The following is a 23,820-nucleotide window of genomic DNA, read 5'->3' as shown; positions in this document are numbered from 1 at the left end:
TCTTTGTTACTTATGGGCCCATCTTCAAGAAATTTGGTACGCGGGTTCCCAACGCTAACTGAATCCTACTTACGTACATATATACGTCCATAGCCTGCAGCTTGGTCACCATGTGAGGCAGCGTTGGGTCCCCCATCCCAACACCTCCCACGTTGTTGGCTGCCTGCCTATATAAGGCCGTCCATTGCTCCAGTCTCTACATTCCCTTCCTTTCTTCGCCACGGGATTCACGTCTCCCTGCTGATAACTACAGCCTTTTTATTTAATCCACGGCTTCTCCGCTGTTTTATTGTTAATTTATTATGATTATAGTTATTGTGTAGGTATTTTAGACTTACTTTACATTGTTCAGGTACCCATTTCCTTTATCATTCCAACCGCATTACCCCATTAACATGTCTATCGAGGTGATCACCATTGATCAAAGAACTGTCACTTACCGAGTGGTTTCCATGCCCGGAGATGGCACCTGCCTTTTCCATTCTCTGTGTTACATATTGCACGGCCATATCAGGCTCACTCTTGATATCCAGAGAAACATTGTGTCTTATGTATTGAATGACTGGGAAAGGCTCAAGGTGTGGACTGATGACAGTACAGGAGATAATTATACTACACAGGAGCCTTATAAGAGTGAAATGCTTAAGCCCTTCACCTATTGTTCTGCATGTGAGTTGATGGCTGCTGCTGAATTGTTCAGTTGTCGCTTTCAAGTGTACTGAAATGGCCTAATATTTTACACCTTTCGACAACCGCCAATGCCTCTTAAACATCTTAGATTCACAGATGACGATTTCAGTAGTGGACACTTCGATGTTTATGAATGTTTAAACTCTCAAAAGCTGGATGTGAAGTTATCGATGAAACCGGTTGTGTGCTTACAACGCTTGACTTGCTTCAACACAAGTCCTGCAAATACTGTCGTAATTGAAACAAACCATGAAACTCATATCGATTGTGACAGCAGCAATCCAAGCTGTGAGATTTGAGACAAGATTACTGTTCACATGGCCAACTGTACGTTGCATGCTCAAGAGTAAGCTCCACGCACAGCTTGGTCATATTATAACTGGAGGGCCAAAATGATAATGTGGTATACAAAGAGATCCTTGACAAATTATTGGTATATTTTCCCTCAGTTTAAAAAGGTTTACTTTTCTTCTTAATAAAAATTTTAAGGCAGTACTTCGCCGCTGCGAAGCACGGGTATTTTGCTAGTTGTACAGTATATAAAAAATACTTTTTATGAAGGAAATTTCATGTATTAAATATTTTGATAAATTTTGATTTATGAAAGTATATGTAAACAGTTTTGTTTTTCTTAATCTCTACTTTCTACTCATTAGCTTTTTTGTAATTTTTAATATTAGCGCTTTTATTCTTTGTAGTTTTCTGTGAGTATTGAACTTTGTCCAGCAGTACAACTTGCTGATCGATGTAAACTATACCTGCACTAGCATGGGATCTCTTGGATGTGAGAAGTTATTGAGTGCTGTCTTTGGAAATGAGGTGTGCGTGTGTATGCAAGCATGTTGTGTTTTTGGGGTTATATTGCTTATTGGATAACAGACACATGCATTAAATCTGCCTTTAATAATTATGTATATAACATCATAATAATTATCTCTGGGATTTTCAATTAAAGGAGTCAACTTTGTCATTCTACCTTCCACAAGTTTTAAAGTTGGAAACTTATGTGCTGCTGAGCAGTAATCCTAAAATGTCAGCACAATGGCCTCTTCTCCCTTGACGATTTACCCACCTACCACTCCAACATCTCAACTCTTCAATCTTTTAAATTATTTTAAAGTGAGGGTGGGAGATTGATTGATTGATGGGATACTTAAATGACTCCGGTGAGCTCCATTTACAAACTGTAGGGATTTTTTTTTCCCTCTTAGAAAAGTGCACATACAGTATAATCGCCCATTTCAGCTGTTTTTAACCTATGCAGTATTCATTCCATGGAAGTTACTATGTATCATGACATTTGCATATATATATTATGGAGGACTGCCGGCTTCCCATGCCGGTCTGCACCCCCAGGCCGCCAGGAGGAGCTCTCCCGACAGCAGGATCGTGCTGGATACCTTGGGGACCACCAGGAGTCGTTGTAGGGGGGCTCATGGGCTCTTGTGTGCCCTATAAACCGGGAGTACGTCACAGTTATGTGACAGGAAGGAACGACGTGCTCCCGGGTTGAAGAAAAGGACTGTTTGCCCTGACCCGGAAGGAATAAGGAACTGTGGACTATTGGGACAGGAACACCTCTGGGTCAGGGGCTATAAAAGGACGGGGCCTCAGTCCAGACACTGAGCTGTGCTGGGAGGTAGAGGAGCAAAGTGTCTGGGCGAGGAGGAGTGATTATAGTGTTGTGCTGAATTGATTTATTATATGAGTAGTGTGGAAGGTGCTTGGTGCACTGTGAATCAAAATAAAGAGTCTTGGACTTTTACCTGGTGTCTGGAGTTGTACCTGAGGGTTCAAGGGAGCACTAGCGCCCTCTACTGCCACACTGGCGTAGTCGGCAGGATTCTCTGGCCGTCCGTTGGCAGGGGACCTGCATATAAAACAAATTTTGTGTGGGCAGACAACCCTCAGTGGATTCCGCATCTTTGCACAGAGGCAACAAACGCACCCGCTACTGAGAGAGCTGCACCGGGCCGTCCACAGAAATTTGTTTTATAGCAGGTCCCCGGCTTGCACCAGGCGGAGCATCCTGCTGACTACGCCACTGTGAACTGGGACCCGGACATAGGCAGACGGACAACATAGTTCCACCACACACTATTTATTTACAGTAATATGTACAAATTCGTGCTCACAAACCCCAGTGCCTCTCTCGACCGCCTCCCATCCTCTCTCTCCAGCTTTGTCCTCTTCCACCCGACATCCACTATCGACTGAAGGGAGGCGGCCCCTTATACGGGAACCCGGATGGGCTCCAGCTGCTTCCTGGCACTCCCTCTTGGACACACCCGTGTGGCGGAAGTGCTGGCTGTGCACCTGGAAGCCGTCCGGGTGTCTCCTGTCGTCTTCTCCCCAGCACTTCCTGGTGTGGTGGAAGTGCTGGGCTCCAGGGTTCCTCAGGCACCAGGGCACCGCCTGGCGGTGGCCATGGGTCCCTACAGGGCTGGGCTTCCAAGCCCTGTACCCGAGGCCCCCAACATAACCAGGACGGACGCCCCCTCACGGTCTGGAGGAGGCACAAGTCTTTCTCCGGTCCTCCTGGCCGGGCTCCAGCCCCGGCCGGGGACCACTTATTTATATATATATATATATATATATATATATATATATATATATATATATATATATATATATATATATATATATATATATATATATATATATATATATATATATATATATATATATATATATATATATATATATATATATATATATCTTATAGACCAAGGCAATTCAATATGTAGATCAATTTGATATTTTATACAAACTCATTAATTTGGTTATATTGCATTTGAGCGGTATTACTTTTAATACTCGTAGTTTCTATTATTTTTGTGATGAAATGTAAACTTTTTTTCTGTATTGAGGTCGCCCTTTTGAACCCCCCTGATATTTACTACGTGGTGAGGCATTTGTACTCCAACATGAATTATTTCCAGAGACATAATTTTGTTTATTTTCCCAGCGCACAAAAGCAAGGGAACGATGGGAGCACCAGAACTCTGCTCACATCATGTCGCTTCGTACCGCAAGTAGGAAGTCTGTGATAAGCGGAATACCGCTACGCTTTCCACTCACGGGACGGAAGGATAATCCAGACCGCTTTTATAAAGTAAGAAAGAAGAAGAAGATATCGCACAGTCTGGAGTAGAAAAATCATCTTTTACCTGGAAAAATGAAACTACAGATCCCATCGTGCATTGCAAAATGGACGGGGTGTGTGTGAAACTCCGCGCCTGCGTAGCACTCACGGGATGGAAGGACAATCCCGACCGCTTTTATATAAGGATATATACATACTGATAAATGCATTTGCATCTTTTGAACTATTATCTTTCAAATTTAATCTGCCGGTAATGTTTCTTCTATAGAAAGATTCAAAACTTCACTAAGAGCAATATAATCTTCCATGCCTCAACATGGCTCTTCTAGCAGTTTTCAGTCAGACACTGAATTAACATAACCTAACCAAGTCGGGGCCGTGGCAGTGTACTCCCACAACTGCTAGTCATGTGGTTTAAAATCCTCTGAGACTTTGTCAGACCATTAGGGGCAGAATCACATGTGTGTAAGAGTGAACCACCAATGAGCATTCACCTAGAAGTATGTAATGCAGATCCAAAGAAAAGGAGAACAATGGGTGTTTTGGATTGCACAAATATGAGAGAGGCTCATCTGTCTGATGCCTCATGTTGAAAAAAGAAAATGAAAGGGATGAGAAGGTGTCTAAACTTGCCATACCTGGGTCCCTCTATTTTGTATAGAAACATTTGTCCGGATCTGAACACAAATGTTTATGTTGTGTGCCTCAGCAGCTCTTGCACTGTCTGCACTATGCATAGCACAATTTGTGTACAGGCAGTGTGCCAGGCATCTTGCTACCTGTGTGCCATGAACATGATAAAGAGGCACAGCCAGTTCAACTTTGGCAGTTAGCCAGTGCCAGAACCAGGAGTCAGGACAACCCCCCGGACTTCCCACATGATAGGCAGTCTGCCAGACGGACAAACTGCTGGGTTCCAGTCCCCTCCTGCCCCTCTTTAAGCACAGCACGGCAGGGTGAGTGACACCCCGACCCATTTGCAGTGCAGATTCCAGTGACTGACAGTGAGTCCTGGCAGCTTGTTCCTGTCATTACTGCCGCCCTCTTGCCTTATTCCTCAGGTTGGGAGTTACTAAGGTGAAAGACTGATCCTGAGGAGAGGATGTCTTGGAGTTGGGAGTACTGGCACTGCAGCAGGGACACTGTGACCATTACACCATTAGGGATTGTTAAAGAATACATACACTACAGGGGGACATTACATAGGGACACAGTATTGATTTTTAATTGTGATTAACCTGTGTCACTAGTATATTGTGTGTGTCTGTATGGTGGTTTGAGGGGCATGGGGGGGTTTCAGTGGGTCTAGACCGATGTTCTTGCTTAACTGGAAGTCCCATAATTCTCTTTTTGAGGATCTGCTTATGATGCAACAACAACTTTTATATAGCACGTTTTCATAGAAATAATGTAGCTCAAAGTGCTTTACATGATGAAGAAAGAGAAAAAAAGACAAAGTAAGAATTAAAATAACAGAACACTAATTAACATAGAATAAAAGTAAGGTCCGATGGCCAGGGAGGACAGAAAAAACAAAAATTCCAGGTGGCTGGAGAAAAAATAAAATCTGCAGGGGTTCCAGACCACGAGACCGGCCAGCCCCCTCTGGGTATTCTACCTAACATAAATGACCTCAATCAGTCCTTATTGTATTAAGGGTTCTCATGGAAGGACTTGATGATGATGGTCACGTGGACTTCTGGCCTTTAATCCATCAATGTAGGGACATCACAGTGCTTTGAGGTGCTGGTGGCGCAAATTGCCACCACAGAAAACCAGAAAAAGGACAGAAGAGAATGTAGAGGTTTGTACAGATTTTGGAGCCATCATGAATAATAATGATAATTAATTGAATATACAGAGCATCAGGGTTAAACTAAAATGAAGCTATGAGAAAGCCATGTTAAAGTAATGTGTGTGTAGCAGTTTTTTTTTTTTGTTTTTTTTTTTTTAAAAGTGCTCCACTGTATTAGCCTGGCGAATTCCTATTGGCAAGCTATTCCAGATTTTAGGTGCATAACAGCAGAAGGCCGCATTACCACTTCACATTGCAGGGGTGTGTGTTTTATTTTATTGAATTGTGTTTTTATGTAAACAAATAGAAAAGCACACTTTCTTAAATTGGTCATGTCATAAGTGTTTAGTTTTAGCCAATATTTTTACAGCATTGCAAACTGTTTTTCTAACACATTTCACACATAAGACTTTAACTAGGTACCTTAAATCCTGATAGCTGTTTTTCTGTTATTGTTTGATACAATTAAAACATTTCTCATTTTAATTTCCAGCCTCCTTCCTGTCAAGTTAAAACACTATTTGGTGATTCTACAAGTATTAACGTAAAAGCAGTTGTCTGAATTCACACCAGTTGTCTCTTCCCTATTTTCCAGCTGTCTTGAAATGTAAGAAATGTACTCTTTTACTCCCACTGTCTGTTTGCATTTCAACTTTGTCAATGACAATGCAGCCAAAGCTGCAAAATACACATGATCAAATTTTTTTACAGCAAATTCCACATTTGTAACACACTGATTTTCATTTAGTAACTCCTAAGAGTCTGGAGTAGAGGTGCAGCTGCTCTTAACATGCAGCACAGGCCTGCCATTTGCTTCACAATGACAGGATCTTTGTTATATCTGGAATGCAGCTGCAAGCCAGTGATGAAAAAGACACATTTGTTATGATGTCTATGCATCAGTTTTGCGCTAAGACAGTTTATATAATATGAAAACTTATTTTGATTACTAGTGTTGATGTAATTGCCGGTTACAATTATAGAAGTGTACATGAATTGGCCATTCACTGTACATAAATCCTTCCTGTTCTGCTGCTCTATTGGTGAAGGCAGAAAACGCTGTTTAAATTATTTGGGTACTAATGAATCCAGATTTAAATTGTTTTAATATGGCATGATAGTGGGTTCATTCTTTCGCCCACTGCCCCTGGATCTTCATGTTTCTCCACTGAGTAATACTCTTTCAGGTTGAGGACTACCAGTAACCCCAGCCAAGACAACTTTCATACATGCAGACACACAGTCGGCCATCTGTTGTACTGCACAAGATGTTCATCAAATTTACTCCTTTCAAAAGATCAGACTGTGGAAACAACTTTTAAAATAAAGTCACCAAGTGATGTGTGAAAGCCTTGGTTCCATTGGGAATTCTGCATAAACACTGGAATAGAGGCATTATAATATTAAAAAAAACGAAACTTTTTTTTTTTCATGCTTATTGGGTGTTCCCAAAATCACTTGTTGAAGGTATCTAGTGGAGTTCTATCATGTATGTGTCATCCCTTTTTCACCCTTCCATACTGAGGGACTGTCATTTGCTCTTGGCTTCCATGCCTGTCTGGAGTGTACATTTTCTCCTTTATGTCTGCAGGAGGTCCCTGTGGTTTTCTTGTCACATCCTGAAAGGCACTTCCTGTATGTTCAGTTAATTGGTGACTATGCCCTGTAATTGGCTGATACCTGATGCAGGGTTGATTCCTACTTTGTAGCTAGTGCTGCAGCCCACCACCCTGAACTGGATTAAGTGGATTTAAGAATATAAGGTTACTTTTCAGTCCTCTGCACTGCCCATTATTATGCTATTGGGGTCAGCTTGAATTTGTAAGCTATTAAGGGCTAAGGAGTTTGACATTTTATAATTAACTAACTCTGAGAAGTGATCAGGAATTGATTACATTATTTCTAAATCTTCCCAAGGATAAAGCTTAATTGTGAAAGATATGTTTGATATAACATGCATGGGTCTAACTCTTACAGCATTGTTGAACTAGAATAAATCCAGTGTGAAACCATTTGAAATATCATTTAAATGGATGTTTTATATAGGTTACAATATAATAGTTTGTTTGTCCACGTAACTGAGCTGCTGGTCTGCACAGTTATCTTCTATGCAACCCACAATTCTGATACTGCTGTCGCACAAAATGAGAAAAGAGGCTTCTCTAATCTTCTGTACTGTATAAGGTATCATTTAACAGACTATATTTTAAGCCTTTCTCTCAACAAAGTGATTAGAGAAACTATCTGACGCAAGCCACAACGATGTAGCACTGCAGGCAGCAGAAATCACTTTGCCACTAAGGATATTTAAATACTTTTGATCAGATGCCAAAAACTAAAAGCCAGATTATATATTTTTTGTTATTTTTCCAAAAGCAGTTTGATACACTTTGTCTGCTTTGAGATTTTTTTTTTTTTTAGGAGTGATGTGTGTGTCATTATAAATGTATGTCCTTTTAAGGGTAATGTATCTCTTCATCTTTGTGAATGGGGTGGTGATTATCGTTGGTTGGCATGTTTTTGTTTTATAGGTGCACATAATTGGTAAACACAGCCTGGTAATTTTGGTGGTTAAAGTGTACTCCATACAGTAAATGTGGGCATACTTCAAATGTTTGTGTAGTAAGGTTAAACTCTAGATTCTTATTGATACCCATAACATTTTACGTGAATTTGCTTTGAATTTTCTGTCTGTTCAACAGAAATTTTACTCAAGTTGCGGTATAACAGCCGCCAAAATAAACCTTATTCTTGTCAGATTTGTGCTTGGTGACTCTGCTTTCTCATTCCTTGGCATCTAGTTTCAGGTTGTGGTTTTAAAAAATGCTGCCTACTGTACATTCCTCCATTTAAATGTGTTTTTAAAATCGGGCTGCTTTGAGTATTTTGATCTCTTACACATAAGTCAATTGCAAACCCCACATGACGCACTGTATATCTTTCAATTCTTGTTAAACACATATACAGTCAGGCAAGATGTGCCTCGATGTGAAAGTGCGTCTAGATTGCATGGTGGGGCTCCAAAAACAGCACATGAAAATGTGTCCTAGGGCCGTAGAGGGGAATAAGCAAATATGAAGTAGAGTCCTAAACTCTGGCTTTAATTTAGGACTATGGAGTAGCAAAGGTTGGTAGGTAGAACTTTTCTGGCTTTTTAAATAATTAAACAAATACAAAAATAGGAAGGTAAATATTCACACATACTTTGGTCTGAACATGCATGTTAATGAATATAAATCAAATTAAAAAGAAATAAGTTCTGACTTGACAGTCACAGTGAGGTAGTATATGGGCATATTGATATAAAGGTGCCTCATTACTTGGCACACTTCTACTGAATAATTTGGTGGCTGAAAAGTCCTCGGTGTTGGTGTGTCAGAGAGGATATGCAGCATTTCTCATAATGGAACTCCATTTTGTTTTACCCTCCTTCGCACTGACCTCCTAGGGGGCCTGGAGTGCATCCCATAACTGAGCTTGCCCTTTTAATAGCTTGTTGATTTGGTGGACACCTCTTAAAGTGATATTAACAGCCCAGCACACCACAGTGCAGAAAATCACATTGGCCATCCCAGAGGAGTAGTAGATGTGAAGGATGTCACTTGCCACATTAAAAGAACTCCGTCTCCTAAGGCAAAAAGAGTCTGCTCTGCCCTTTCTTACATAGTTCCATTGTGTTCCGAGACCAGTCCAGCCTGTCATTAATGTGGACCCCCTAGTACTTGTAGGAGTGAACTACCTCTATATCCACTCCTTGAATAGTGACCGGGACCTCATGCATAACGACGTGCATAGAATTCACACTAAAACATGGCATACAGACAAAAGCGGAAATGTGCATACGCACAATAAAATCCAGATGCATAAATCTGTGTGTTAGCCAACTTCCACGTTCTTCTGCTACATAAAACCCGGTCAGCGTGAAAAGTAACACACGTGCACGTGCCTGTTGCCACTCGCAAACTCCTCCCAGAATTACGCCTCTTTGAATATGCAAATCAATATAAATAGCCCTTAAGCTCAGCGTTTTGTGAAAAGGCAATGGCAAAAGCATGGGGGGAAAACAGAAGAATTTTGGTGAATACCAAGTGGAGGCAAGGAAAAACATACTATTTGCTGTTTTTAACAGTGGTATAAACAAAAGGAAGTTGGTCGAGTGACAGAGTGTTGGAGAAACTCGAAAGCTCAAGTTCACAAAGTTTTGCAGTGCCTGAAATAAAGTCGCCGTGAAAAGGCGAGTCATAGCCCACCATCTGAGTGTCATATGAAAGCTTATTAGGGTACAAATAAAATAAAATAGGGAAACAGTAAAAAAAGCTTGAAATGTCAACTTTAATCTCGAAATTTCAACTTTAATCACGTAGTTCATTTTGTCATTAAAGTAGAACATCATAAACTTCATCTTTAAATCGTTTAATTTACTAGTGTCTCAAATACCATCGTAACTAAAGTAGCACGTTAAATGATTTGTATATGTTCTATGTGTGTGAAACACTACTGTATGTACTTCTTAAATGGGCTTTCTCTTCCTCCGACAGGACACAGAATCCATTACATTCATGATATTGCAGCTTTGATATTACAGCTTTCTGAATAATTAAAATACTGATGTGTACTTGATATCATTTTCATGATGATAGGAGTTATTAAACATGGGAACACGGTGGCGCAGTGATAGTGACGAGCTGGCGCCCTGTCCACAGATTGTTCCTGCCTCCTGCATGATGCTTGCTGCACAATGCGCGACCTTCGATGAAATAATTTACTGCAGCAGTACTGTCTCTTTCAAGCGTACCCTTTTCTTTCTCCAAGTAACCAATCGCCACACAATCAGCTCTGTAACAGATGTTAAGCCATCTGTAAGCGTAGAACTCCAATTCTTCAAAACTTTTAAGGAACACTGAAATATCTTCGTAGTACATGTTTAAGTATTCCTTCCATCTATCCATCCAGGGTCACGGCAGTCCCAGGAAACCTACAGCATGGGGCACCAGATTGTTGCTAGCGCTGCAACACATGTTTAATTATTAACACACGTTTATTAACAATATAGATTATTTAAATCCTGTTAACATTTTATCATTAAACATTTTGCTGAATTTCATCTTAAAAATGATATTGTCCTCGTATATAAATATGCTGTTTATAAAGTGGCTACGGTTATGGAATATTATAACTGTATCGAAAGTTTACAGTGAGGTGATTATACTTATAAGTACAAACAGTTCTGCAAGGAGCACTTGATGGACTGATTGAGTGTGTTTTATAGTTCTTGGAATAAAACAGATTCTGAACCGCGAGGTCAGTTCAGGAAAGGCTCTGAAGTGTTTGCCGTTTGAGAGCAGTTCAATAGACTGTGTGCATGGCTGAGGCAGCGTGTGCTTGATGCTGTATACCGATAATTCTCTTTCCAATCAGCTGCTGTAGAGCTGTGATTCCACACTCTGATACAGTGGGGTAAATACTTGAGAGAAACAACGCTAAAGCAGCTATGGTATTTGGAATAGTTTGGCCATTCCGTGGACCATTATATTGTTACAGGTTAATAATAATAAATTATACATTTTATTTATATAGCGCCTTTCCCATGCTCAAGGCACTTACAGAATATAAGAGAGAATGGCAGGGTATACAGTATATAGAATTGTACAAACCAAATAGATTATGACAGTGAATTCAGAGAAAAAAAAAGCCTAACGGACAACATAATTGATGGTCTAGCACACACATACAGGTTACATGAGCATCTTGACAGAGAGGTAAACTGAGAGAAGAGGAATAAAGTCAAGTAGAACTAAAAGCCTTCCTGAACAGATGAGTTTTAAGTTGCTTTTTAAAATAATTCATGGAGTCTGCAGATCTAATTCATTTTGGTAGGTCATTCCAGTGTCTGGGCGTTATACAGATGAAGGCCCTGTCACCCATGGAGTGTAGATTAGTGTGGGGCACAACAAGATTGCCAGAATCAGAGGACCTTAGTGGGCGGGCAGGCACATAGTGATGGAGAAGGTCACTGATGTAGTTTGGCGCAAGGTTATTTAAGGCTTTGTAGGTTATTAGTAGGATTTTATATTAGATTCTGTAAGACACAGGGAGCAGGAAGGGTGTGATGTGCTCGCTGCTGTTGGTTCGAGTAAGGACTCCTGCAGCTGAATTTTGAATAAGCTGTGATATAAGATTAGAAAGGGCAACTGCCAGCAGCGAGTTACAATAATCAATGCGGGATGTGATAAAAGCATGGACAAGTTTCTCAGCATTAGAAAGGGAGAGGAAGGAGCGAACATGAAATGTGTTACGGAGGTGAAAGTAAGAGTTTCTTAATGTGATTTATGTGGGCGGAATAAGCGAGGGAGTAATCAAAAATGACACCAAGATTCTTTGCAGTAGAGGCAGTTCTGATGAGATCACCTCCAAGATGGACTGGGAAGGAGCTCATTTTATTAAGCTGCATTTTAGTCCTAATTTGCAGGAGTTCAGTTTTGTTACAATTTAATTTTAAAGAGTTCTGCTCCATCCAGGTTTTAATTTCACTAAGGCAGGTTGTGAGCTGAGAAAGTTCTGATGAAGTTCCACTTTTAATATTGAAGTAGAGTTGAGTACCATCTGCATAAAAATGATAGCCCAGTCCACAGCTATGAATAATATGGCCAAGTGGAAGCTTATAAATACAGAAGGGAAGAGGGCCGAGCACAGAGCCCTGTGGAACTCCTTGTGTGACTGGCGCCGAGCTGGATCTGCTGTTGCCAAGACTAACAAACTCTTGCCTATCAGTCAGATAGGACTTGAACCACTGGAGAGCAGTGCCAGAGATACCCAGCATGTTTTCCATTCTGGACAGTAGAATGTCATGTCTGACAGTGTCAAATGCTGAACTGAGGTCTAACAGAATTTAATGTGCTGGTTTGTCCAGAGTCTGCTGCCATAAGCAGATCATTGGTTACCCATAGCAGAGCAGTTTCACAGCTGTTCAACACCCTGAAACCATATTGAAAGGGTTCCATCAAGTTATTAGTGGTTAAATAATTGGTTAGCTGGGAGATTACAATCCGATGCCATAAACTTATAAACAATATGTGGTTAACTTCAGTGTATTTGATAAAGCCGCGTCAGGGACGTGGATCTAAAAAAGAAAGGGAAACCACACTGGAACATAAGCCCTGCTTTGATGCTGGGTGCTGCCAGTTTGCAAACGGGAGTACGCAACATTTTTATGCGTATGCACCATTTATACATGAGGCCCCAGATGTAGAGGCTCATGGATGCAGTGATAGTCAATAACCAGTTCCTTGGTGTTGCTGATGTTAAGTTGCAGACAATTTCTTCACCAAGAAACAGAGTTCTACACCTGACTCCCATACTTCGTCTCATCCCAATTCTTAATACACACCATAACTGCAGAATCATCTAAGAATTTCTGCAAGTGGCACGACTTGGAGTTATATTAGGACTGTTCCCTGTGGTGCTCCAGTGTCGCTGACATCCGTATCAGAAACACAGTTCTTGAGTCTCGCAGACTGCAATCTGTCATACTAGGAGTTTATTATCCAGGAAACCATACTCTCATCCACCCTCATATCTCTGAGCTTACCCTTTACCAGGGATGGCTGGATAGTATTGAAGGCCCTGGAGAAATCAAAAAACATAAACCTCACAGTGCTGCCATCTTTGTCCAGGGAAAAATAAGCTTTGTTGAGCACAAAGGTAATTGCATCCTCCACTCCAATCTTTGTATGAAAGGAAAAACTTCAGTGGGTCCAGGTGATCTACCACAAGAAGACTGGTGCAGTCCAGGACCAGCCTCTCGAAGGTCTTTAAGATGTGAGATGTAATTGTCACTGGCCTGTAGTCATTAGGTAAGGAGGCACCTGCCTTTTATGGAACAGGAACAATGCAGAATGTTTTCCACAGCAGTGACACATTCTGAAGTCTTATTGACAGATTGAACAGAGGACGGAGGGCATCACAAATTTGGTCAGCACAGGCCTTAAGAGCTTGAGGACTGACTCCATATGGTTCTGCAGCTTTTCTGTGTATAGGTTTCTCAGTTGCATTCTTAATTGGTTAGTTATGGACAGTGTGTACAGATGGTCAGAAGTGGACTTGTCACTGGCTACTCCAATTGATGTGGTAGGAGTTTTTGATTTAGTACGGATGGTGGCAGTGGGATGGAAAAATCTGTCAAAAAATTGGTTTATGGCATTAGCTTTGTCCACATCCTATTCTAGCACCTCTCCTTTTCACCTGTCCCATTCCAGTCACCCTTCATGTTATTCTGAGCGAGTTTGTTTTATTTCACTCAGCTTTTTCTTTAGCACACGCTGTATCTCTTTCTGAGCCTCTTTGTAACTGGACTGGAATGCTGTCTCATTCAGGAAACCTTCTTAATCCACAGCTTGTTGTTTGGAAATATGTGTGGGTAAATATCATACCCAGAATGTGAGTTAGGCCTTCAAAACCTGCTGTTCTGCATAGTGGAAGGCTACAAGAGATTTCCTGTTTGCCCAGGGAAAATGTGGTATGATGGATGGAACACTGATGAGACATTAGTATTGTTTTATAGAGAGATTTCCTTCACCACAGAAATCTATACTAGTATATTCGCTGTGAGCAGTATGGTTTAAAGGGCTCCTGAGTTTTTCCACTTCTATGGAACCTGCTTTAGATGTGAAATACTGTACATTTGCGGACATTGTGGCCACCCATTTAAGGTGTTCCGAGATCCTTATTTGCATTATACTTATACTAAAATAGCAGGAGACTATTACTTGGCCATCTGTCTATTTTAAGTGTATGTTATCAGCAACGGTGCACATTTAAAAGATGGAAAGGCTTTTTGGTATAGGAAAATGTGCTGGTTAAGAATGGGATATTTGTAAATATTTTGCATAAATGGAGAAAATGGGTACTGTAATAAAGAACCGTTTGGTCTTCAAATGTCTTGTGTATGGTTTATCAAAACCTGGCATATTAGTTTTTACTACCCTAATTAAAACCAGCATAAGTGTTAATTCCAGCAATGTAATTGTCTAAGTACAGTATATTCTAGGGAGTTTTGTGATTAACTATGATATGTTTTGCATTGCCCAAGATAAATACCTGGTTTTTATGTTAATGAATCTTTGCAAAGCATTGTTCACTAGCTTTAGAAATTCAATGATGGCATGGTACTTGATTTTGTGGTTTACAGCATCCATGTTGAGTTTTTGAAATATAAAAAAATATATATACTGTGAACCGCAAATGGTAAAAACTTGCAATTCACATATAGAAGCTAATCTTTGGCCTGTTCATGTCCAGGTCCAGGTTCATAAACTTTTTGATCTCCCTATATTTGTTTTCAGCAGTAGGAGTTCACTTGGTAGTCTTATGATTTACAGCCTGACTCCATAGTCATGGCACATTACCTGCAAACGTTAAAATAAAGATGCATTTCAACATGGAATAGGAAGGATGTTGTATCATGCTAGCCATAACAACATGGAATAGGAAAAATATACAGTAAATACCTTTTATTGAATGTTTGTGAAGACTGTCATCTAGTGGCCAATTACAGTATTTTATTTATTTTTTTTTTTTTTGCCTAAGATTAGAAGTTAGGCTTGAAACTTTGGAAATTGAGAGCGATCAGGAAAGTCATTCATGATGACAACAAGCTAATCAGATCATGCACAGTTGCCTTAACAACCTGTCTCAAAATGCAGTGTCTGCTGACCGAGAAGCCTCTGTCATGTATTGAGTCTTCCTTAAGTCCCTTTCTAGTGCCTGTGCTTGGTACTCCTTCCTTGGGATGGGACCAGAGGGCATTCTCTGCCCACACCACCTCCTAAGTCATTATCTTAATTTAGGCCGCCAGTGGTTCTGCTAAATCGTCCTCTTAGATTGTACAACTGTGTGTCCTATCTTGACGAACAATGTTTTGGTCACTACCCAAACCTGTAAATAGAAGATGGGGTGAAGAAAATTTAGTAAACCATGATCTTTTTTAGAACGACTGGGCAGTTGTTTCACCAATCTGATGGTCAATCTCATAATCCCATTCACCCCTGCCTGTGAACAAGATCCCAGTCTAGCTTAACTACTTAACTTTGAGCAGATGTAGGCTAATTCTACCACCAAAAGTGTCTTAAGAAAGATAGAACTATAAACTGAGGTTTGAAGAGGCTACAGTTACACTCTACTTTGGTGTACGTCAGAAGTCCGTCCAAATAGGATAATGGTGTATCACCATATCCGAAGAGATGCTACCTTGACGTTCTGAATATCCTGACTGTTAATCACAAATTGGAGTGTAGCCTAAATGCTGCCAGCGGTGGATTCATATAACCACTTTACATGTTTTTGACTTAACAGCCAATAATGGACAAAAAAGTAACTTGCTAATTCAAATTCCTATGAAGTCTTGTTCTGTGAGTCAAAATATGTATAAACAATTTTCATATAAAATACATTTCACATGTATATGCTTAGCCATTATGTGACAATGGCTAGGATTAGAACTGTATTCACTCAGACATCATGTACTAATAAAGACATTTACTACTATAGAATTGTCAAAACTAACATTCTACTCCATTTGTCATCTATTGGTCCATTTTTGTAACCTACTCTTAGATTACAGGGTTATGGAAACCCTTTAACCTGTCCTAACAACACTGAAAACAAACCAGAACTAACCCTGGACAGCATACTGATCTACAGTAATTGCTCATACTCCAACACTGGCAATGTATGTATTTGGGATATTAGGGAAAAAAATTTTTTTTTTCCATTTTTTGATTTCATATTTTAAATAACATTCTGATGATGCCTTAATTCAATTTAGAATAGCAGAAGATGGGTTTCTATCCTGGAAGCACTGGCTTGAAGGCAGGCACCAACCTTCAATTGCAGGGCCTACTCACACCCAAACATACTCGTCTACAAAAACACTGTTGTCCATTTAGTTAAAATGCTGAAATTTAGCAGGAATGTATATCTAGGGCAAAAGGTATACACTAAGAACATTTTGAGATATCAATATTTAGGGGTACACAATAGAAAGACTACAGTACACCAAAATCTCAAATGCTTTGACTGAAACTTGGCGACATTATAGAAATAATAAGAAAATTAGACAATCTGTGTTTTCATAAGTCAGTGATAATGCTGTAGTGAGTAAGCACCATATCCTTTTCTTAGCTCAGTACTGATTATGTGATCATGACGTTTGTTAATGTAAATGACTGCTGCCAGCCAAAGAGAGGCAATGACCAAAAGAGCAGATAGCCATCCCATCTCTTTTTTCTGTCTAGGACACCTCCTCTTCTTTACTTGGCTATGTGGCATGAAGTGTGAAGTGGAAGCAGGGAGGTTCAGCAAAGCTCAAGTAAGATAGCAGGAAGTGGTTTGCTCACTTCTGATACCACCTGGAAGTGGAGGCATAAGTTTAAAGGCTAGTGCGGTTCAGTTAACATGTACCATACAATTACAAGAGAGAGGGGGTGGACACATTGTTATTGCTGTTTATTGAAATAAACAATTTTAATGAAAAATCATTTTGTTAAATAAAGAGAATCTGAAAACTAGAGTTAAACAAAAATAAAACCAAAAACTAAACTAATTTTTGTAATTTAGATTTTTCACCACACTAGTTTTCATGCATAATGTACATGGAAGCAAGCTGTTGCTAGTATATTTTTATAAATTTTTGAAACCACACCGTCCTAAATTTGGTTAGGAATGTGCATTAATTTGTGCGTATGTGGAAGTATCCTTCACTGCTGGTGTCTGATTCTCTAGATTTTACTGTTAATTTTCTTGATCAGTTAGCTTTCTCTTCTAGAACTGACAGCCAATAATTTTCCAGGTTATAAACCAGTACTCACTATTAAGTTTCTCACAACGTGGCCCCCGACTCTCTGAAACTGCTTGCATATACTCCTGCAGACTTTAAAGGGGAAATGACAAAACTCTGATAGACCCTGCACCCCAATTGTTTAAGAAGCTCCCAAAACATACTACTAGTAAAACATACTTCAGCCTTAGAGTTGTCTGGCTATGGCAAAAAATAAATAAGTAGATGCTTGAAGATATAGCTGATGTAATACATGAAACATAAATGTTTGAGTGAATGATGTAAACAAATGAAAGCCATAAACCTACAGGCCAACAGTGTGGTCCTATTCTTAAGGCTTTGGATTTCAAGTCCTGAGGTTGTGGGTTCAAATCCTGACACTCTGTAACCCTAAGCAAGTCACTGCACCTGCTTGTGCTCCAACTGGAAGAAGAAAATAAACATAACCAATTGTACCTCAAGTGTCGTAAGTTGCTTTGGATAAAGGTGTTGGCCACATAAATACATGTAAAAATGATAATAGTACAAAATGTTCAAAATTCCCAGTGTTTTTTTCTGTGGATTTCCTGTTTCAATTAAAAATTGTTTTGCAGTGACCCTCAATAAAAGCCAAGGTTATTCCAGCCGTAGATCAATTCTTGATTTTTCTAGTGACTGTTGTAATCCTGGGCAGTGGGGTGTACTGTAGCTTATTCAAAAGTAAGGAGCTCCAGTGAACTAACATTGGCCCCTGGTTTATGGAGGGGCACAAATACTGTGTACAATAAAGTGTTTAATTAGACGGTACATCCAGTTAACTGTCAGCATTATAACTGAGGTCAACTGTCTTAGGTGAAGCTGGGTAACACCACTAGTACACTCCTATTACACACACACACACACAGAGCGGATTTAGAACCGCCAATCTATATGCACTTGTTGGCGAAAAACTCACACAGCCAAAGAAACAATGTGCTCTCTTCATGCAAAGAGCAACCAGATTCAACATTTGAACCCTTGATGCTGGATCCAAGAGACTACAGCAATGATTACTGGTTTAGCATTATTTCATTTTTAAACAATAAATAAAATGTCCAATTATAAAAATAAGGGTTTCTTTTTAGGAGTCTTATTTTAAGTGATTACTCTGAGTCACTAACAATTAAATAAAACTCCACATTTAAACATTCGATAGCATGTTTAGTTGTCCGTAACAAACTAAGAGAACGCAAAACGCAAGGAAATCTATCATGAATAAAAGAACATTTCCAGTAAAATGTGTAAAATGAACAAACCCACTCCTTCATATTGGCTGCATTTTACAAGTCTTTGAACTGTACCCCCTCCCCTGCAAGTCAGAAATATGTATGGTTTGTTGAAGTTTGTATTATGAATTCTGTCAGGAGAAGGTTGGTAGCCATTTTGTAATTGCTGGCTCTAACAAAACTGAAGTTTACCTTACAATGAACTTCAAAAAAAAAAAAATCCTGTTTTTTTTTTTTTATCCTCATTGATTTATCTATATAGTATTAAGACATACCCTGCACTGTGGGGCCTTCTATTAAACATTTGGTCAGTATTTTGTCATCTTAAAAATTTATGAATAAGCACCAGACCAGATATTTTACATACAAATAGTGTCAGTGCCTGAATTACAATAAATACCTCCCATTAGATACTGGAATATCAACTGCCTGTGTAAGACCTCACAGCAAAATATACTGAAAAGTTCAGGAATTTTAAGATTGTGTTTTAAGTAGGGCAACATGGTGGTACTGTGATAGCGCTGCTGCCTCAAAGTAAGGAGACCAGGGTTTGCATCCTCCCTGCGTGGAGTTTGCTTGTTCTCCCTGTGTCCGTGTGGGATTCCACAGATTTCCTCTTACCGTCTAAAGACACGCAGGTTAAATTGGCCCTAGTGTGTGTGTGTGTGTTCACCCTGCATTGGACTGGTGCCCTGTCCAGGAATTGTTCCTGCCCTGCATCCCAGGCTTGCTGAGATAGGCTCCAGCTCCCGCAACGCTGTTTTTTAGGATTTAGCAGGCTCAGAAGACAGTATGGTGTTTTTAAGTGTAAACCATTAAAGGGGATGTTCCTGTATTTATCGGCCAGTTTTGTAGTCCGTGCTCTCCTCTGCTGTCCAGCTCCATTACTGCCAATTATGTTAAACTGTACAGTAGGACACACACTGTATACAAGATGCCAGAGCAGTTCCATTTTCTAAGATAAATGGTTGAAATTTCTCCAAATGAATACTTCAATTTCATTTTGAATTTCATTAATTTCAGGTTCATTTTATAGTAAAATTTAAATTCATTATGTAATTTAATTTTTTTTTTAATTAAATGTGCAGTTTAATTTGCTCCTAATGTTAAAAGCTAATTACAATTTTTATACAGTTGCAGAGTTGCAGCAAGCTTCATCTGATGAACTGGAAAAACTGTACAAATCTTTGGAGAAAGCCAGCTTGTCTCCACTTGGTGAACGTAAGCCCTCAACCAAACGGGACTTCAGGAAGTCATTTATTAGGCGCTGCAAAAACCAGTCGATTAATGAGAAGTTACACAAAATCCGGGCTCTCAACAGCACCCTCAAGGTAGGCAGAACTTTAGTCTGGGCCTGTGAGAATATAAAAGCTAAAAAGCATAGTAACTGTTCTGATATTTTAATAATGGAGTAAATATTGTGCATTAGCAGAGCAGCTGCATTTGATTTGATTCTACCATTGCTCATTGCTGTCTGCTTTTTGCCTTTCACCATACCATACAGTACCACTAGATGGCAATGCAGTCTAAAGTGAATACAAATAAAATGAACACACTGGACTAAGTTTGTATTTGTAGACTGGTGAGTGATAGCTTTGTATGTTCATGAGCTATAAATGTCATACAAGAAATTGTTAATGATTTAAAAAGTAAATATACGATCAAGTTCAATGTATTTTCAAGTAACACGTTATAGAGAGATACAGGTTATTTTAACTTTCAGTATATTCTGTACATTGTGTGTGTGTGTGCGCGCCCTGTGATGGACTGGCATTCAATTCAGATTTACACCAGTTGTGCCATGTTGTGCTTCATCTTTTTGTGACCCTGACTTTGGAGAATGGATGGATAATTTTTTTGTTTTGACTGACACTTTTAACTCGCTGATTGAGACAACACCGACATGTTCTACTGTTTGACTGATCTTGATGTCTAATAATAATAATAATTTTATTTACAAGCACCTTTCAAGGTACCCCAGGACACTGTACATCAATATACATAACTAACAAGATCAACAAAAAAACAACATTGAAAAGATAAGTTTTAGATTTAAAAACAAAGTGAATGAGGTGGAGTATGTAGACATAATAAAGAAGGTTGGGCCAAACCATGAAGAGGCTTAAAGACTAAAAGGAGAAGTTTATACTGAATGCGGATTGGGACAGGTAGCCAATATCATTTTAAACGGGTAGGAGTATTGTGCTCCCAAGGTCTGCTGATGCAAGATATTAAGCTTTTGCCTCCCCTATACACCCAAAATACGGTCATTTTTAGGCTTTTTTTTAACCTTATTTTGTGCTGGAAATTAACTCTTTTAAGAAAGAGTAAAACAATTGGTGCCTTGAGCAAAAGTAATCAGGTCATGAAGTTGTGCAGGCCGCATCGAGTGGCCTCAGGGGTTCAACTCAATGGGTATGAGGAGTCAAACTTTGAACAAATGAGGTTCAAGTAATGCAGCCCTGTAGAGTGTTGTGTTTGGGCTATTTTGAGGTTGTTGATTATGAATATAATATTTTTGATTCATTACCGGTGGTCCTAACCCTCTAAGAGCCACTCCGAGAGATTAAAAATGACCAATTTCAAACATAAGCATATTGGGTACTGGTTAAGACTAGTTCAGGGTCAGTGACTATGAATATGATTTGATTTTTGATCCTTTACTAGGGATCTAGCACTCAATGGACCACTAACAGAAGGTGAAAAATGACACATTTCTATTACAATTGGGAATATTTAGACTTGGAAATATTAATGTTCTTCCATTTAATTATTTAAATGTATGCTGCAATTATTCCTATTTATTATGTACAGTCCTTGTACCTCATGAATTGAACAATTACATTTCCTATGAACACTCCAAATTAGAACAGCCTACACTAATTCAGACTTTGTTTTTTTTCTTTATTATCGTGTTGCAGGCTAAAGAGGCAGATTTGCTCACCATTGATCAGGTATTGAATGATAATGACCTAACTGCAGAGAAATACAGACAGTGGAAAGAAACCAACTTCCTAATGCTTCAGGAAATCTGTCAGTATTGTCAACCTGAGAACAACTCCCATGAAGACGCTGAAAGCACAGATGCTCGGCCTGCACACTACACTGAAACTGATGTCTAAAACTTTTCACTGGTACTCCTGGAAAGCCAAACTCTCAAATGCAACTCCCACATATTTATTACTATTTTTTTTTAATTCATGTACCTTATTATGGGATTATGTTGAATATCTGTAGTATTTTTTTTTCATTTTGAAATTGTAATCTCTCAAAAGATGAGCATAATACCAATTTTTATGCAATTATTGTAAGAAGACTTTGTGAGGAAATTCCAATGGTGGCTGTTTGTCGATTATGCCGTATTTTGAGTAGAGGCTCAGCCAGACTGACTAGCCAGTTGGTATTTCTTTTTATTCCGAGTATACAACTGGTGAAATGAACCTTGATTTTTATTATTGTTTCCATGATATGTTTGTCTCTTTTGATGTGTTACTTTTGTTTCCATACTCAGTGTTGCAGCTTTGAATGCATGAAAAACAAACCTATAAGCTGCCTAGCATCATGGCTAAACGGTGCAGCATAAATCACAGGCGCCAGAAAGTCCACTGTCACATACGACTTGGACTGAAATACAAAGTGTTGTCGCACCACAGAGCATGTGTATCTACTTGATGTTTTTATATCAGAACTATCATACAATCTTCAGGCTTTCTGGATGCTTTTTTTCTTTTTTTTTACTTTTTTTTTTTTTTTATATAAACTTGTGTCTTTTTTAAAGTGTTATTTATTAATACCATAAATTTAAAATAAAACGTATTTTTTAAAAAGTTCATTTTGATTACTCTTGATGTAATTTTCTTAATCTAACTCAAAACAAATTTAATTCCCTTTAGAATTTGATCATAGCATCACTTAACAACAAGCATGAATTGATTTTATGTAGAGCCCTTCTAAAGTGAAGTTAATCTCGGAGCATTTTTTTTTCCCCCAAATGCAGACTCAAAGCAGTTTTTCTCATACAAATGTTATTTACAACTTGACAGTTAGCAGATTGATTGATTTCCTGAAGGTCATGCAGCGAGTGTCTGAATTGTCAGCCAAGTGATGTCCAATCCAGGGCCTTACTGGTGTAGCATTTGTGTACTTAAATATGGGCCTTTCCGCAATGTCCTAATAAATGAGAAGTGTACACAGTAAACGGTTACAGAGATGGGTGACTTGAGTGGCTTTCAGTAGTTGGTTGTGTATTTTGCAGATAGTTAATATGGCATTGAGAACATCAGAATAGCGTCTCTTGTAAATGCACACTGTGATTTGGTTACAGCTATATATGATTTTTCACTCGCTGTCAGAACATTTTTACCCATTTTCTGTGTGTGTGTGTTTTTTTTTTTTTTTTTTTTTATTTTATTAGTTCACTGACTAAATTTATTGAATATAAAAGGTGTAATCTACATAGCTCCTCCTCTGCCATGAAATGTTATTCTCAACTTGCCTGCTCCTGGCAGTCATCACTATCGGCAAGTGTTCACTTCCATTATAAGTACAGTGTCCCCATACACACGCACACTGTATATAGTACTAGGGGGGCCTTACGGCACCCAACCCCCAGATGTGGCCAGAATATTAGTAAAATCTGTAAATGTACAAAAGAAAATTCTTTCTTGGAGTCAAAATCACGAAATTCTATAAATATGTAAAAGAAAAATGATTATTTAACGGAGTAAAAATCATGAAATGAGTATAAAATATTTACTCTCTTACCGATTGGAGTATTCCCATTAAACTGAGGTCCACTATGCTCAATGAGTATTTATAAGAGACTAAATAAACATTCAATTTGTTTTAACTGACATTCCTTTAGATAAAACTTATTTTAATGGGTCATTTTATATATATATATATATATATATAAACGAAAAATCCTGCGAAAACTAAAGTGGTATGCAATGGGTCATCGTAACTCGACCTTCAGCTAACTAAATCACCTAAATGCGCATTAAAGTTAGATAAATTCTGAAGAGAATGATACCAAACATATACGTGTAGGTTTTAAAATAAGCCAGATTTAAAATGTGACAAAAAACATGACATGAAAATAAACATAAAATTGTTGCACTTTTAGGCTTAGGATATACTTTGTTTGGAATAC

At 38.9% G+C, this 23,820-nt stretch overlaps 1 protein-coding gene across 2 annotated transcripts in view; it reads left to right on the top strand.

Moving 5' to 3' along the window:
- ipcef1 (interaction protein for cytohesin exchange factors 1) overlaps window positions 1-22,239 on the top strand; it is a 307,632-nt gene extending 285,393 nt beyond the window's left edge. For both annotated transcript variants that reach the window (XM_039748169.1, XM_039748168.1), the window contains exons 24-25: window positions 19,803-19,999; window positions 21,590-22,239. In XM_039748169.1, the coding sequence (XP_039604103.1) occupies window positions 19,803-19,999; window positions 21,590-21,790 (398 nt within the window). In that variant the 3' untranslated portion in view covers window positions 21,791-22,239. The remainder of the gene's footprint in view (window positions 1-19,802; window positions 20,000-21,589) is intronic.
- Window positions 22,240-23,820: the final 1,581 nt, after the last annotated feature.

Source organism: Polypterus senegalus, chromosome 3, assembly GCF_016835505.1.
Source record: "Polypterus senegalus isolate Bchr_013 chromosome 3, ASM1683550v1, whole genome shotgun sequence".
In the NCBI taxonomy this organism is placed as follows: Eukaryota; Metazoa; Chordata; class Cladistia; order Polypteriformes; family Polypteridae; genus Polypterus; species Polypterus senegalus.
This window is presented reverse-complemented; position numbering and strand designations above follow the sequence as displayed.